We start from the raw sequence: 17735 nt of genomic DNA on the forward strand, positions 1-17735 counted from the left end.
CACACACACACACTGATGTGATAGTACACTAAAAAAAAAAACCACAGTACTTACGAATGAGATTGAACACAATGGGTTTTTTTTTAACGGGTGGATATGACATCATCTAAAACATTTATATGAACATGAAATACGTAGTTGGATATCATCTACACACACACACACACACACACACACACACACACACACACACACACACACACACACACACACACACACACACACACACACACACACACACACACACACACACTGATGTGATAGTACACTAAAAAAAAAACAGTACTTACGATCTTACCGCAGGAATCGAATGCGAATGACGGTGGGAAAATGTAGGATTGTGTCTCTGCCTTCGCATATATATTAAAATTGACCGCAGTCAATTGATTGCGACTGAGAAAAGAGACCGAGATGAAACATAATGCAGCCTACCTCCAGCCCCCGCACACAGAGAAGTTGTTTCTATCGCAAATCTCACACACACACACACACACACACACACACACACACACACACACACACACACACACACACACACACACACACACACACACACACACACACACACACACACACACTATAAAGACTTTGGTATCTTTCCAACAAGGCTGAAAACAAACAGACGCTTGACTTGTTTCAACTTGTACAGGAAATAATCCAAATCCATTGACAGAAAAAAGTCTTTTGGGTTCATGTTTAACTACATAACAAAGTGGTTTTTATTTGTTCAAGGTACACTCGTGATAAAATGTAGGTTACCTTGACATACAATGTGGAGTGCCCTTTGAAAACAAAATCAAAACGAATCTACTATATTTACTTTATTTGTGCTTAAAGTAATTGGGTATAATCTTACGTTCCTAAAATGTAAAACTTGTTCAAATTCACATTTAGTGATTTTTTTGAAAAATCAGTTTCTTTCACGATAGGTAAAAGATTACACACGATTGTCAAAATAACGAACGCTTTTGTTCTTTATTGAAAGTTTGGCTCATGTTTTTCATATTTCTTAACACATTTAGGGGAGACGGTCTAATACAAGATAGAAAGAAAGAAATACGCATTTATTCTCGGTGGCTTGCGCAATTGAAAAACAAAGCTTACAAACCTCTCCCCTGGTCGACCGAATTTTGATTGCACAAATCAATCATGTTCTTGCACTTATGTCTTGTTGTGAAAGTGTTCTGAACGAGGGGACACAACTAGAGCACATCCGCCGGATGTCGTCTGCTTCTAAATGGGTCAAAATGTGGGATTTAAATACGAATACCCATCGATGCCACCATACAAAAATGGACTATGTACACAAAAGGGGAGATCGCAGGTTAAAAATTGTGAAGCAAAGATTTAGGGCAGAATTTTGAAGCTCCTGCTTGCATCTTACAGTTAGTCCTCGACACGCCTGAACTGCGAGTAGCCTCCCTTGGCAGGGTTCAGAGGTCCGGTTTGCTTTTTTTTTTTTTTTTACTAAATGTTATCACATAGACGAAGAATCGAGACGTGTGTTTGTGTGCTCTCGACCTGCATCAATTGTATTGGTAACAAAATCGAACAACAATGACGTAACAAGGGCAAATGCAAATCATACACATTAAGATACGGTTTTAAAAAGGGTGTCGAAATATGTATGTCACTGCCAGAAGATGGGGTCGAAAAATGTGTGTGTGTGTGTGTGTGTGTGTGTGTGTGTGTGTGTGTGTGTGTGTGTGTGTGTGTGTGTGTGTGTACGTGTGTGTGTGTGCGTGTGTGCGTGCAAGCGTGCGTCGGTTGTTTGATGTTGTTGTTGTCGTTGTTGCTGTTGGTGTTGTTGTTTCTGTTTTTGTTGTTTTACCCGTTTACCACTATTTGACATGTCTATTAACACAACTTCTACTCATTCACTGCTCTTCTTCTTTAAAAAAAAAAAAAAAAAAAAAAAAAAAAAAAAAATTTAAAAAGGATTTCTCGTTCCTTTTGTCATGATGATGTGTGTATTCATATTAATATTAATAAACGGTATGGAGATGTATAGCTCGAATTAATAAGCATTGTAATGTAACCGAGTGCCGTAACACTACGACCACCTCGGGAGGCGAAGTGCAATCAAACAGGATTGAAAATGTTAGGGCTAATTTCTTAGCCCTATAAAAACTGTTATGCAAACCCGAAGGTTTCCATGAACATACAGACAATCGGAAACCACCAGACCCCATCACAAACAAAATTCCACAATCCACCGGTGTTGACTTAAAGGCCAACAACTCGGGTGCAGAGTCTGCTGTGAAAGGAGCAGTAGCCTCCCCTGTCACAATCGCCCCCGTTTGAATGAACTTTGTCCCGAAGTTCCGAACCGAGGGGACCACTGTCCATCCCAAGTTCGCAGAATGGGAACAGCACGAATATGTTCAGTGGTCATATTATGCCATTACCTGAACATATCATGCCGAGTCCCATCCCTGCTCGCAAGCGCCAGATGTAACCGAGTGCCGTAATACTACGATCACCTCGGGAGGCGAAGTGCAATCAAACAGGATTGAAAATGTTAGGGCTAATTTCTTAGCCCTATGAAAACTGTTATGCAAACCCGAAGGTTTCCATGAACATACAGACAATCGGAAACCACCAGACCCCATCACAAACAGAATTCCACAATCCACCGGTGTTGACTTAAAGGCCAACAACTCGGGTGCAGAGTCTGCTGTGAAAGGAGCAGTAGCCTCCCCTGTCACAATCGCCCCCGTTTGAATGAACTTCGTCCCGAAGTTCCGAACCGAGGGGACCACTGTCCATCCCAAGTTCGCAGAATGGGAACAGCACGAATATGTTCAGTGGTCATATTATGCCATTACCAGAACATATCATGCCGAGTCCCATCCCTGCTCGCAAGCGCCAGATGTAACCGAGTGCCGTAACACTACGATCACCTCGGGAGGCGAAGTGCAATCAAACAGGATTGAAAATGTTAGGGCTAATTTCTTAGCCCTATAAAAACTGTTATGCAAACCCGAAGGTTTCCATGAACATACAGACAATCGGAAACCACCAGACCCCATCACAAACAGAATTCCACAATCCACCGGTGTTGACTTAAAGGCCAACAACTCGGGTGCAGAGTCTGCTGTGAAAGGAGCAGTAGCCTCCCCTGTCACAATCGCCCCCGTTTGAATGAACTTCGTCCCGAAGTTCCGAACCGGGGGACCACTGTCCATCCCAAGTTCGCAGAATGGGAACAGCACGAATATGTTCAGTGGTCATATTATGCCATTACCTGAACATATCATGCCGAGTCCCATCCCTGCTCGCAAGCGCCAGATGTAACCGAGTGCCGTAACACTACGATCACCTCGGGAGGCGAAGTGCAATCAAACAGGATTGAAAATGTTAGGGCTAATTTCTTAGCCCTATAAAAACTGTTATGCAAACCCGAAGGTTTCCATGAACATACAGACAATCGGAAACCACCAGACCCCATCACAAACAGAATTCCACAATCCACAGGTGTTGACTTAAAGGCCAACAACTCGGGTGCAGAGTCTGCTGTCACGTGAAAGGAGCGGTAGCCTCCTCTGTCACAGTAATTCAATCAAGTTGGCGTTTTAATGAAACAGATCCTGTGATTGGTCAGAATGGCCCAACTCATTAAAAATTACCGGTCATTAATTGTCAATAACCACTCGCTAAAAAAAGCCATTAACCACCTGCTGGCGAGGCGCATTGATACAACCTCAACTAGTCTCGGTTAGCTTTGAAGGTCATTTTACAAGTAGGAAATATGAAGGCCAACGAAATACCGAGACCATAAGGTATGCGAAGTGATGACGTCGAATACGTGACGTTAGCTGATGCATGAATTCTTCCGGACTACGTCAGTCAATTCCAAAGATCGCTTTTGTGATGAAAAGAATTTGGTTTGAGTTTGCTTTCCAGAAACCCGTCAAAAAAGAAGGGAAAGTGTGTGTGAAAGAAAATAAAACTGAAGCAGAGTGATAAGATAGGAATACAGAGACATATTTCTTGGGACTTGACCCTTGCAGGTAGGTGTACTGAAAGTAGTGTGTGAACAGAACAGAACCAATTCTGTCTGTTTACAACCGCATGAAAGCAGGAAAGAGATCGTCGTCAGATTGAATTACAATAACATTAACATGCTTGCATTTGAAACTTCTCGGTCTTCATCGTGGATTGACGCCCTCCCAAAGTCTAATTGAAGCCCTCCGTCGCTTCGCTCCGTCGGGCTTCAATTAGCTTTTGTCGGGCGTCAATCCCCGATGAAGACCTCGAAGTTTCAAATGGAAGCATGTTAATGTGTAATTGGTAAATAGAGGCAGATCACAACCCAAAATTCATTCACAAACGAGATTGTTTGAAACCTTTGTTTTTCACGAAACACAACAACAAAAAAACAGACAAGGAAGGTTACTTTATGGAACGTTTAATTATAGACCAAAAAAACAACATTCAGAAGCACGTCGACATATTATGGTCTTTATAAAGGACAGACATACAAATAATTACGAGACAATTCTAAAAGAAAACCACTTAGCTATGTCGGCGCTGATTTCGACCTTTTTATGAAGATGGCCATAAATCCTTTTTTCACGAAAAACTCACCCGATTTAGCCACATTTTCTTTTAATAAAACGTCCCATTTAATGCCACGGATAGACAAGACAACCTCAAAGCGCTATTTACACAACGATCAGGAAAGGAGTCTTAAAATCGATCTCAAAGCTATTAACCTTCACCGTACTTTGTGGTCGTCGGTGGACGACCAAGAGCCTCACAAAATCATCATTATCTCTGAAACTATTTGGAATTTTTAATTTCATGTAATCTCTAACTACCAAACGATCTTCCCATTGCCCAACCATAGAAAGATTATCTTTTTAAACAAACAAATAAACGATGACGTAATTTGAACTACACAGTCCGGATGATGTGGGTCGTGGACGATCCATATGGAAAAAATTTTACATAAGGAATTTTACGTTGTTTATCCTTATTCGGATGGCGTGGGTCGTGTACGACCCATACTCTGCAAAGAGGCGGCAAAACGTTTGTCCCTATTCGGATGGCGTGGGTCGTGTACGACCCATACTTTTTGCGTTGAATCCTTCTTTGGAAAGTATGGGTCGTACACGACCCACATCATCCGGACTGTGTAGTCCAACGCGTGATCCGGTGAAGGTTAAAGAGGCCAATGTATCAATCTTAGACAAGAGTCAGAAAAGATGAAAACAAAAACTAAAATCGATTTAAAGACAATTTAGCTACAACAACGGCACTTAATTCACATGGAATTTCGAGAAAAAAATTACTAGTGAAAGCAGTGTCATGATAAACCCTATTTTAAACTTGTATGAGGATAACCACAGCTTGAAATACATCACACATATTTCATAATGATAATCTCGCTAGCAGTAAAACGTCAAACCCACTGAATCTTGGATGTGTGCACTTGAGCATTCGTCTTTTGAAAATATATAGAAGTTTACCGCTCTGTCATAATTAAAATAGTATTCAGTCAAATTGAAATGACATATCGGTGTCATTTCTCTGAAACACTATTCACTGCTGTTTAGAACATCGTTGTAATCAGAAAGGCAACACATAGTTAAACAAAAAATAACAAACTTATTTTACTCAAATACGTGGAAAGAAAGTTAGGATTTCCTCTTCACCATTAATCATGCACGCTAAAATCAAAGCATAACAATGACACCATGTCCAAAGAATAGGTATATTTAAAGTAGAAACTTTAATATAAAAAGCAGAAAAAAAAGAAAAAAAGATCAATGAAGAAGGAGGCTCCCCGCCAACAACAACAAAACAAAACAAAAAAACAACAACAAAAAAGAAAGGGTTGAAGCAGCCTGCATGCAACTGAGATTAAAAAAAAAAATTAAATTTAAAAATGTCCAAAGAATTGTACCAAGTGCGCTAGTCACGTAGCAATAACACCAGACACAAAACAACCAAAATGATTAAGCTATCATACGGGGTTACAACTAAACGTCCTGTTCGATGCAGATTGACATCATACGTTGATATATAACAACAACCCTAGGTACAGCAAATAAACAAACACACAGCATTTCCTATCCTGCAGAAACAACATTGGGTTCAATAGATCTGACACAGTATTAACATATAGAGGTGCATTACTTGGTTATCTTCCACTTAATTGTCTTAAATTCAAAGCTCAAAATCCAGTGCCATTACCTTAAATCCGATAAAATTACATTTATCAATGTAAAGAATTACTCCAGTGAAATTAATTACCGGGATGAGACCCAAACGTGAGCATAATTTGGTAATTTGTGTTGTTGGTCGAAGAAAAGGCACGCATTGGGAATCATAGTTCCATCGAAAAAATGAGTTCTTTAACAAATGTAAGCATAAATATACACACAAACTGACACACAGACACAGACACAGACAAGCATGCACGCACGCACACACACACACACACACACACACACACACACACACACACACACCAGCATGCACGCACAAACGCACATACACACGCGCAGAAACAAACACAGTCACAAACATTAACATTTGCAAATATAACATGGCAGCAAGTCACACCGCCAAACGCACAGATAGACACTTAAGACAAACAGACTCGCGCATCGCGGAGACCTTCTGCAGACACAGAAAAATCATAAGTGTAATCACGTGACTGGGTGCAGCGTTTCCATTGGTCCCCCATGTCCTGTTTTAAAATATCTTGCAATCTTTTAAAATATCATCTTGTGTGTGTGTGTGTGTGTGTGTGTGTGTGTGTGTGTGTGTGTGTGTGTGTGTGTGTGTGTGTGTATGTGCGTGTGTATGTGCGTGTGTGTGTGTGTGTGTGTGCGTGTGTGTGTGCGTGTGCGTGTGTGTGTGTGTGTGTGCGTGCGTGCGTGTGTGAGTGTGTATGTGTGTGTGTGTGTGCGTGTGTGTGTGTGTGTGTGTGTGTGTGTGTGTGTGTGTGTGTGTGTTTTCCTAAGTAGTCATCTCACAGCTACACGGCCTTTCCGTAATCAGGGTCAGCCAGGTCAGAAAACCTCAAGTATCTCTTCAACAAGGGCGACAGGCGGAGGTCAGCGATGTCTCCACGACGTGTCTTGCTGAGTGTGAGGCAGCGTGAGATCACAAGGCGACACGTGGACACAAGGCTGCGAGGAGTGCTGGACACCTGTCTTAAGAAGTCCACTGACCACTGGATGGAAGCGGTTTCCAGCGGGTATTCATTTTGAAGGGGTAGATGATACACACAATTCCAATCGTCGCTGAACGCCTTGTGGAAATCTTGACCCTCTGTTTTTGTGAAGTCTGTCAGTTTGACCAACTGTGATTTTAGTAGAAACAGCTGTTTGTTGGAGCAGGCCCCGGATTCGTACAGCATCCGCGTTACGACAGGCAAGCCTCGCATCACGGCTAGTACCACGGGGCATTTCAACAAATCCTCGATCTCTGTGATGGGTGGAATCCAAAACCATCTGCCTCTCTCCGCAGTGTCCGTGATGTGTGGTTGGTGTGCGCTGAAGCCAAGCTCGATACACTCTGCCACCATCCTCTGTGGACACTCCTTGCACAGCACTGCGTAGCACAACGCTGTTTGTCCACCTTTTGCCACTGCCATCGGGTCGATTTTCCGAGCTACCAGGTAGTACAGAATGTTGGGCCAGCCAGCCAGACACACTGCGTGGAGAGCTGTCTCTCTGTCCTTGTTCACTCCCTTCCACTGGTCAGGACACCACATGAGCGTGGTCTCGATCATCTGTGCCTGGCGAGCGTCTATCAGCATCTGTAACGCTGTACGCTCATCGCTGATTCTCAAACCCAGCTTGAACTGCGCGGGGCTCTGAATGTCCCCGTGGAACTGTATGAGCAGAGTAACGGCGTCCCAAGACTGACCTCCCCGTATGGTCCTGTGCAGAGTGGACAAACCGTCAACGTCCAGCAAGGAAGGGTCAGCGCCTCTCACGGTCAGCTCCTTGACTGCCTCCCAGTCTGCCCGCCAGTGCTGGTCCCAGTCTGGCTCGTTAGAAAGCAGCCACTCCAACTTCTCGTCCTCACAGAAAGCCTGGTCCCGTTTCCTGACTGCTCTGTGGATTGGAGTGTGACCTTCCTCGTCTAGTATGTTGATGTCAGCGTGGTGACGTTGGCAGTGATCCACCACATCCCACAAGTGCTGCTCAATAGCTTCCAGCAGAGCAATGTCACGATGTTTGATTCCAGTGTCATCGTTTTCTTCTATCAGCGGTTTGACTGCCTGCCAGATCTCACGGTAAAAAGCCTGCTGAAACAGTTCCTCTCGTTCCTGTACAGAAAGACTGTATCCCAGAGTGCTAATACATTTCCACACCACGCTTCCTTCCCTCAGTTCCAAAGCTCGTGACATAACCTGACGCCTCAAGTCATCATCCACGTTGCACTCCATCACTCTCCCCACAAGAGTCCACTGGCTTCTCTCCATCAACTCTGGCAGAGCGTCCAGACAAATCTGAAGACTGACTCCTCGCTCCAACAGCGCTCTGCACACACCCCACCGCTGCCTTTTGACCATCTCAGGGAACAGAGAATCCCTCTGCGCTGCATGCATCCCGAGTCTAACGAGCTGTATCACCACGTGCCAGACGTTGTTTTTTATAGCCTCTTTCACGGCTTGATGTATCCTCGCATGTGCAATTTCAGGGCTACGCATGAGTTTGAAGAGCATGGTGGACCACTTGAGCTTGCACTTGCCAGTCTTCTTGAGGAAAGCTTTCTGTTGCAGCATTCTGTTCTCAAATTTGATCAGCCTGTGAAGTCTTTCACGGACTTCGACGTTCTGTAGCGGCCATGGGAAATGTTTTATTCTGATTTCCTCTGGATCTTCAGATGCAAGAAATTGTTTCAGTTTTTCCACCAGCACTTCTTTAGCCTCGGTTACGTTAGCACCATGCTGTAGAGATCGCAGTACGACCTTCCAGTTAGCAAACAGCACCAATTGATGATGCACGTGCATGACTTCGACCTCTGTCAATCCATGGTCAGCCAGCAGCAGGTAGACTTCCCACTGCTTCTCTTTGAAAGCTTCCTTCAGTGCCCACCACCTCTGATCGTCATACAGTGTGTGGTCTGCCCACCGGTTGACAACGCTCCACTGTCTCTGCTTAACAGCTGCATGGAACAGCTCACGCCGAACTTGTTCACACACGTGCGACAGACACGCAAGTCTGATGACGTCCCATTTTTCGTGACGCAGCATGACTTTGAGAGCCACACTCTGTAGGTCAGGAACAACAGGGACAGTAGTCAGAACTACGAGGATAGCGTCAGTTATTTCTGTCCAAGCTTTGCGTTTGTTGTATTCCTGTATCAAATGCTTCATAAAATAAAATGGAAAGAGTACATTGTCATTGTAACCCCTTTTATCAAACCTCTGGCACAAGTTATGTATACACTGCCCAAATTTAGGTAAGCCCAGAGGTTTAGGCTGTTGCAAGGCAGGCTTTACTTCTTCGTGGATGACTTGAAGAGCTGATCTTGCTTGTTCTCCAATTTCAGAAGACCCGCAAGCAATGTCCTCCTCTCGTCCCTTCAGCCAATTTTCCCTTACAAGTTGCAGCAACGACTCACAGAGCAGTTCACACAATGGTATGTCCCACTGAAGACGTTCTCGTAGTGATGGCTGTGATTCTGACCAGTCAACTGCCATCCACTGTCCAGGCGTTAGCTTCTTTACAGCTTGAAATGGAGTTCTGACCATGTCCCAGAATGCTTCGTCCATATTATTTTCGTCGTCTGACGTCACGGTCCAACGGTAAAGCGTATCAATGGTGCAACGATGCAGCAACGACAGAAGAGCTTTCCATAACCGTCGCGAGACAATCTGCTCCATTGCACCCCGCATGTCTTCATAGACGTAAAACGGGAGAATGATCTGTATGATGCATTTTTCACTTGCATGAGCACACGCTTCCCGAACCCACCAACGATACTGTATGTCACTCGGTCCCCTCTGTAATATTTCAGCCGCACTTCCCCAAGCATGTATTTCCGCCAAAAAGGACAGTACAGAGTCTAGCTGGTCATCAGCACAGAAAGGAAGTATGTCTTCAGCAATGCGATCCTTCTTTTCCTCTTCTGTTTCAATGTGTGCACAGGCTTCTTGGACGACCCAACGCTTCTGAGAGTTGCTGACAGGTTTCCTTTGTAATATTTCTGCCACCCCGTGCCACAAGCGTCGCTCCACAAGGAACGTCAGAACAGGGCCTACCTGATCCTCTGGGCAATGAGGAAGGACGTTGGTGACCACAGCTGCATGCTCCATTTCGTCACGTTTATACGCTGCACACGCTTGTTGCACTGCCCAAATCTTCAGCTCATCACTAACGCCTGGCCGCTCCAACACCACTCGTACGGCAGCCCAGAAATGTCGTTCCACAAGTATGTTCAAAATAGTTCCAAGCTGGTCGTCGGGACAGTGAGGGAGTATTTCGTTTCTCAAGCACAACCAGGTCTGGTCCATTTCCAGGTACTTGCATGCTTCCTGCACTCCCCAGGCTTTTTGTGAGCTGCTCAGGCCAGTTCGTTTCAACACTGCAGCTACACCTTCCCACTGACGTCGTTCTACGAGTACTTTCAGCACAGTGTCCAGTTGATCGTCTGCAGCGTGAGGTAGAATGAAATCAAGTTTATCATGAAAACAAGTAGCGTCTAATTCTTTGTGCAGAGCTACTAATCCCTTCTCCGTACAGTTCTCGTCACAGTGACCAATGTCTTTACACACGATGCATAGGTGGTTTTCAGTATAAGGATGTTCTAAGTACGAAATTTCGTTATAATCGTATGCAAACAGATTTTCGTAGTATTTGCACGCTTCCATCACTGCCCACTGTCTGCGAGAATCACTAACACCCTTTCGCTTTAAAGCCTCGCCCACTGACAACCACAGCCGTCGCTGAACCAACGTCGTAAGCACAGAGTCCAGCTGGTCAACGGGGCAGCGAGGGAGTATGAATTTCACGATCATAAAATCGTCACCAACGTCAGCTTTTTCACCGAGTGCCTGCTCGGCTAAACTCTTCTGTTCTTTAGCCATTTTGAGACTGTACAGACAGTTTCTTTGAATCTTCTTCTTCTTCTTCTTGGCGTTCACTTGCGCTACACACTCAGTCCAGCTCGGAAGATTAAGGTCGTTGTCTTTTCCAGATCCAGTCGACTGCCACGGAGCGTGGTTTGCAGTGGAGTGGGGGACGGTTTCTTTGAGTGAGGAGCCAGCTCAAGAATGGGACTCAGTGTCACTCCTTCCTATCTGCATGATGCTATGTGTCGCCGCCCCATTCCTCGCGTTACCTTTCCTTGACCAGGAATGATGACCCCAAGAAGGTCAATGGGCAGTGAGATTGCGGTTTGACCGCATGTAGCTGAAAGCTTAGGATCACGCACATGGTGATTGTGGGTTGTGTAAGAGAAACAGTTAGTTTCTTGTCTTCATTTTATTTGTTCATCGTCAGCCATAACTGACTGCAGTTATTACGAGTGCAGTGGCAGAAGCAGCTGTGTCATCCAGATGTTGCATGGTCGATACCTCACTGTCAACAAGAGTGCAGCAGCCTGAGCGATCGATACCTGTGTAAAAAGAACAATACTGGTTTTCGGTGTTTTCACTGACATAAGAACAGTGCCTACTAATAATGATAATAATAATAATAATAATTAAGTAGATGTGCATTGCCAAGGCACTGCATACCCCCCAGCGAAAGACCAATCGTCGGTCTCTCTCTCTCTCTCTCTCTCTCTCTCTCTCTCTCTCTCTCTCTCTCTCTCTCTCTCTCTCTCTCTCTCTCTCTCTCTCTCTCTGTCTCTCTGTCTCTCTGTCTCTCTCTCTCTCTGTCTCTGTCTCTTCTCTCTTTCTATCATTACCTCTTTCTCTCTCTCTCGCTATCTCTCTCACGCACACACACACACGCACACATACACGCACACAACCACACACACTCTCACACGCAAACACACTTACACCCACACGCACACATCCACACACACAAACACACACACAAAACACACACACACACACTTACGCACACAGACCCAAACAGGTGCCAACACAACAGCGCACTCTCTTCCTCTCTCCTTATGTTGAAAAGGAAAAAAAGGCTGAGAGAGAGAGAGAGAGGGAGAGAGAGAGAGGGAGAGAGAGAGAGAGAGAGAGAGAGAGAGAGAGAGAGAGTATGAGAGAGAATTTTGTTTGTTTGTTTGCTTAACGCCCAGCCGACCACGAAGGGCCATATCAGGGCGGTGCTGCTTTGACATATAACGTGCGCCACACACAAGACAGAAGTCGCAGCACAGGCTTCATGTCTCACCCAGTCACATTATTCTGACACCGGACCAACCAGTCCTAGCACTAACCCCATAATGCCAGACGCCAGGCGGAGCAGCCACTAGATTGCCAATTTTAAAGTCTTAGGTTTGACCCGGCCGGGATGAGAGAGAATGAGAGAGTGAGACAGACAGACAGACCGAAAGACAGCCACAAACAGACAGAGAGAGAGACACACACACATACACTGACACCAAGATAGTAAGGCAGCGAGAGACGTTCTTGATGTACATCACCCAAGAAAGACGGAGTTCTTGTGTTGACCGAGACTATTTAACAAACCCCAACATTGGTTGAACTGCAGTGATAGTCTGTACGAGCAAAACACATCATCGCACACACATCATCAAAACCATAATTTAATTTGCTTTTGCATCTGCTTGCAATATATAACTACAGCGAGTAAGTCTTATATATTTTACACTGAATAAGAACTGATTCTAAAAACGTTCATGCACGAATATCCCGGAATCCTCAAGAATATATGAAGATATGCGCGCACCCAGACTGAAAGAAACTCTCTCTCTCTCTCTCTCTCTCTCTCTCTCTCTCTCTCTCTCTCTCTCTCTCTCTCTCTCTCTCTCTCTCTCTCAAACACACACACACACACACACACACACACCCCAAGTCACACACGCACACATACACACACACTCACACGCACTCGCTCACTCTCTCACAAAAACTTCATACACACAAAACACACACCCATACGCACATATGGACAGACGGACATACACACCTTTACAAACAAACACACATACACGCACACACACACTAATGCACACACACACCACACACACACTCACACACACACACGAGTACAGACTCATGCACGCGTGCGCGCACACGGCACACACACAAATACACACACACACACCCCACACACACTCACACACACACGAGTACAGACTCATGCACGCGTGCGCACACACACACAAATACACACACACACACACACACTCACACACACACAGTCACACACACACGAGTACAGACTCATGCACGCGTGTGCACACACACACACACACACACACACACACACCACACACACACTCACACACACACGAGTACAGACTCATGCACGCGTGCGCACACACACACACACACACACAAATACACACACACACACACACACACACACACACACACACACACACACACACACAAACAAACAGTAACACTAACACATGTGCACAAAATGAACACAAACACACACACCGCGCGAGAGAGAAAGACTACAGGGAGGCACGACGTCATGATGCATTAATTGACGTCAAAGACTTTCGACCGTGACCGTTTCTTCTTACGCGAGCTTTATCCATAGACTTGGAAACTACGGAATTTCTACCCGTCCAAAGCGGCCTTGGGTGGCGTTTGCTGAAAAAATGGGGGCGCCAATTTTACCCACCGTATTTTTGTTAGTATGGTCCCAATTTTTGGTGAACTTCCATCTCCAACTGTAGCCCATAATCGGGCACAACGAATCCTTCTTTATCATGTACTAGCAGTCAGGCCCGGTGTAACACGAAATTTTTACTCCACGAAAAATTTACTCTCGAATCTTACTTGAGAATGACACGGTATACTGGTTTGATGAGAGTTAACTCCCTTCCGTGGGTGACAAAGCATGACTTACCTCCCTTGCACTATATAGACTGTATTGATAGATGGGGAGGGTAATTATCCGAGGAAGGAAACAATGTCTGGAGAAACTAAAACCCAGGTGCACATTTGTGGGTCCAGGGCAGTGTGCATGCAAAATATATTGTGCTTATCTTTTGCCATCTCTGAGGTATGGCGACCACAGACAGACAGACACACACACACACACACACACACACACAGACAGACACTCTCTTTTATTTATATGTATAGATTATATGTATAGATTATCGGTGTGAACATTTCTCAAGTCGATTACAGTATAGCCTTCGTGGGATACCTCCAGCTTCGCTGGGATAATATAATAATAATATTGAACACCCATTAATCGCTCCATTTTGCCAGAGCTCACGGCGGTGTACAATAGCAAAACACAGTGACACACACCGCACACACACACACACACACACACTCACACACTCACACATGCACACACACACACACACACACACACGCACGCCCACACACACACACACACACACACACACACACACACACACACTCATACACACATGATAAAATCCAATTAGTACAGTGAAAAAAGACAACTATCCCAGATCCTAACAAAAATATCCATCCATTAAAGGAACACAGTCAGTTAAGAACTTTACACTTGTGGGGGCATACTCGATCTCAAAGGACACCCATGGAAGCGACTACTAACACACAATAAAACCCAACTGTTTAGAGTCCGGGACTTTCCCCCGAACAAGATTTTTAACTTTTTGGAGGAGATCCAAATGGTAACAAGATTTGAAGTAACAAAATGTGAAAGTTATGAACTTTTAGAACCTTCTTTTTATAGTGATAGACATTGTAAATACTTTTAAGCATGGAGTTTGCCATGTGAACTGAGAAAGAAAACAAACTAGCATCGGCCTCCAAGACCAATATCATCAACCAACTGTTTGGAGTTCTTTTTACATAAAGCAGGCCTCCTCTAGACTATATGCAAGTACAATGACAGCACGGTATCAATTTCTCTCTCTCTCTCTCTCTCTCTCTCTCTCTCTCTCTCTCTCTCTCTCTCTCTCTCTCTCTCTCTCTCACAAACACACACACACACACACACACACACACACACACACACACACACACACACACACACACACACACACACACACATACTGATGTCATCTGACTTACTTGGTATCACAAAAGGTGCTGCCTTGCCGGTTTTTGCTGAAAAATAACTCCGAGACAATTAGATTCAATGAATACAATGATACAAGTAACCGGCAAGTCATAAATCCAAGAAGGTGTGGGGACCGACACAAAATAGGCTGGTTGTGGGGTCCGTCACAGAGAAATTAGGTCGAAAGTGGGGTCCGACACAGAAAGTGGGGACCGACACAATGAATTATGGGAACCGTCACGCCTACGTCACAAAAGTGTGGGGGGACCGAACACAGCCAATTTCACTGACTACTTTTGTTGTTTTTATTATTACGGCTGTTTGGATGGCCCTACAATCTTGAAACTTGGGCTGTCTGCTACAGACATGTTGAACTTTTTGCTGGACCAACGACAGTTCCAAGCAGGCATTTTTTGGTAGGATATTTCTTGCCGATGCTACGAATTATGCAGTTTTGCAGTAAAGTGGAAGGCATTCTACCTAATAACGGCTAAAATATCAAAAACCTTCAATCCAACAGCACCTAGGCATGTAGTGTAAACACTCACAGATCTAACAAGACCATTCTCAGAGAGCAACATTGCGTAATACTACCATAAATGGATGTTTTGGGTGACAGTACCTCGATCTTGTCCGCGAATTTTGGCGTGTGGGAACCGAGTGGGAACCGAACACAAAGGGTCAGGGCACCGAACACAAAGCGTAGGGGAACCGTCACAGTATCACCGGTGTGGTATTTAGTGTGGAGTTACGAGATAAGAAAAGCCGAATGCGAAAGTTTGTGTCAGTCGGCAACTGTGAACTAAGCTCACAGGCACACAAAAACGGCTGTTCCGTTTTACTCCCCTGTTTGTACTACATCTTTCGACTTTGGGCATTTTGTGGTGTTTAGGGACAGAAAATAATAGGTTTAGTCCTGTTTCATCGGGAAGTTAGCAGAAAAGGGTATGCTATCGACATTTGTAAAGCTGAAAAACATTCCCGAGAAGAATTTCAAGTTGTCAGTGTATGCTGTTGTCGATCAGTGAAACATCGTGTGGTACAGATGGGTAAACCGGAACCATGCGTCTTTGTTATTGACAATATGCTTTTGGATATTGGCAAAAATGGCCGACTTCCGTAGCATTATGCTTTGATGATCGGAAGAGACCATCCAATCACAGCCCCCGAATTCCCCCACGTGTCCATCAGAATAGCTATATTGGTTCCTACTGTTCCGAAATCGAATGCGATAAAATCGTTATCGTTAGATTTGACTGTGATATCAACATTGATCAGTCTGAATGTCTCGAAAGGCTGAATCATATCAGATCTCGGCTCACGCCTCGATCTGATATGATTTCAGCTTTCTCGACATTCACTGAGACTGATAAATGTTGATATCACAGTCAAATCTAACGATAACTAATATTGTAACGACACAACGGACTCACCAGCGTCTGTTCACTTCTCTGGTCTGTCTTTCTTGTCTGTTGTTGTTTTCACTACCAATATGTTTCCGGGTTGACGCACGGCCTGTGTCATACCTTTAGCACATCAGTGGAGCTCTAAACACGCTCACCGAGGCCGATGAAGTGTCACTTGTCATTATCGCCATTTATGTATTGTGCTCTTTGTCAAGCGAACAAGGTCACAGAATGAGTGTACCCGGTGTAACACGAAATTTTTAATCCACGAAAAATTTACTCCGGAGTAAAAATTTCGTACGAAATTCTTACTCCGAGTACACCTTTCGTACGAGAAAAGAACTCCCCAAGGCACGAAAAAATTACTCCCTCCACGAAATTGTTACTCCCCATTTGTTTTACTTCCAGTAAAAATCTCGTACGCGAAAATGGGATGCGGGCGAAGGGATGATCTCGCGCAAACGAATGTTGCGCTACCCTCCCGCCACCGGCCCTTCCACCACCAAGACTAACGTGACAGGGGACAAGGGAGTAAACATTTCGTACACCTGCCATGGAAAGTTAAATTGCTCGTGTTAGGGTGAAGTAATTTATTCGTTATTTATTCGTCAGGGGAGTAACATTTTTGTACGAAATGTTTATTCGGAACTCACCTGTCGTGGGGAGTAATTTTCTCGTGTAATGGGTGAGTACTTTTTTCGTAAAGGGAGTAACATTTTCGTACGAAATTTTTACTCCGGAGTAAAAATCAGTCTCGTGGGAGTAATTTTCTCGTGTTACACCGGCCTTTGCGCACAGCCGGATACCGCACATAATTAATTATGTGACACAATCAGTGTCAGTGAGAACTTGACGGGACTCGAGATAGAAAAATGCCGGGTTAAGAGGCATGACGTCACACTCAGTTTAAGATCAAAAAGCGCTAGGCTAACTGATAAGAAGCTATCCAACTGCCCGGATATTTCCGTTTTGCTGTACCTATTTCAGACTCTACTCTTCTTCTTCGCTCATGGGCTGAAACTCCCACGTACACTCATGTGGCGGTTCAGCCTAAAGTTTTTACTATCCTTAGTGGATTATGACTTTATTCAGTTACTAGCAGTTAAGCCCGGCTTCGCCCGGGAGTAAGCGGAGTCCTGTAGCAATTTAAGACGCTCGCTATCCCATTATCATTAGCTTTACCTCC

At 44.6% G+C, this 17735-nt stretch overlaps 1 protein-coding gene across 1 annotated transcript; it reads right to left on the reverse strand.

Annotated features, from left to right (window-relative positions):
- Positions 1-4395: 4395 nt before the first annotated feature.
- On the reverse strand, positions 4396-16730 carry LOC138948690 (uncharacterized). The gene is made up of 2 exons (XM_070320283.1): positions 16577-16730; positions 4396-11589 (listed from the first exon to the last, which is right to left on the reverse strand). Exon 2 carries the CDS (start codon positions 11057-11059, stop codon positions 6992-6994), a length of 4068 nt encoding a protein of 1355 aa, XP_070176384.1. The 5' UTR covers positions 11060-11589; positions 16577-16730; the 3' UTR covers positions 4396-6991.
- Positions 16731-17735: the final 1005 nt, after the last annotated feature.

Source organism: Littorina saxatilis, linkage group LG15 (genome assembly GCF_037325665.1).
Source record: "Littorina saxatilis isolate snail1 linkage group LG15, US_GU_Lsax_2.0, whole genome shotgun sequence".
Lineage (NCBI taxonomy): Eukaryota > Metazoa > Mollusca > Gastropoda > Littorinimorpha > Littorinidae > Littorina > Littorina saxatilis.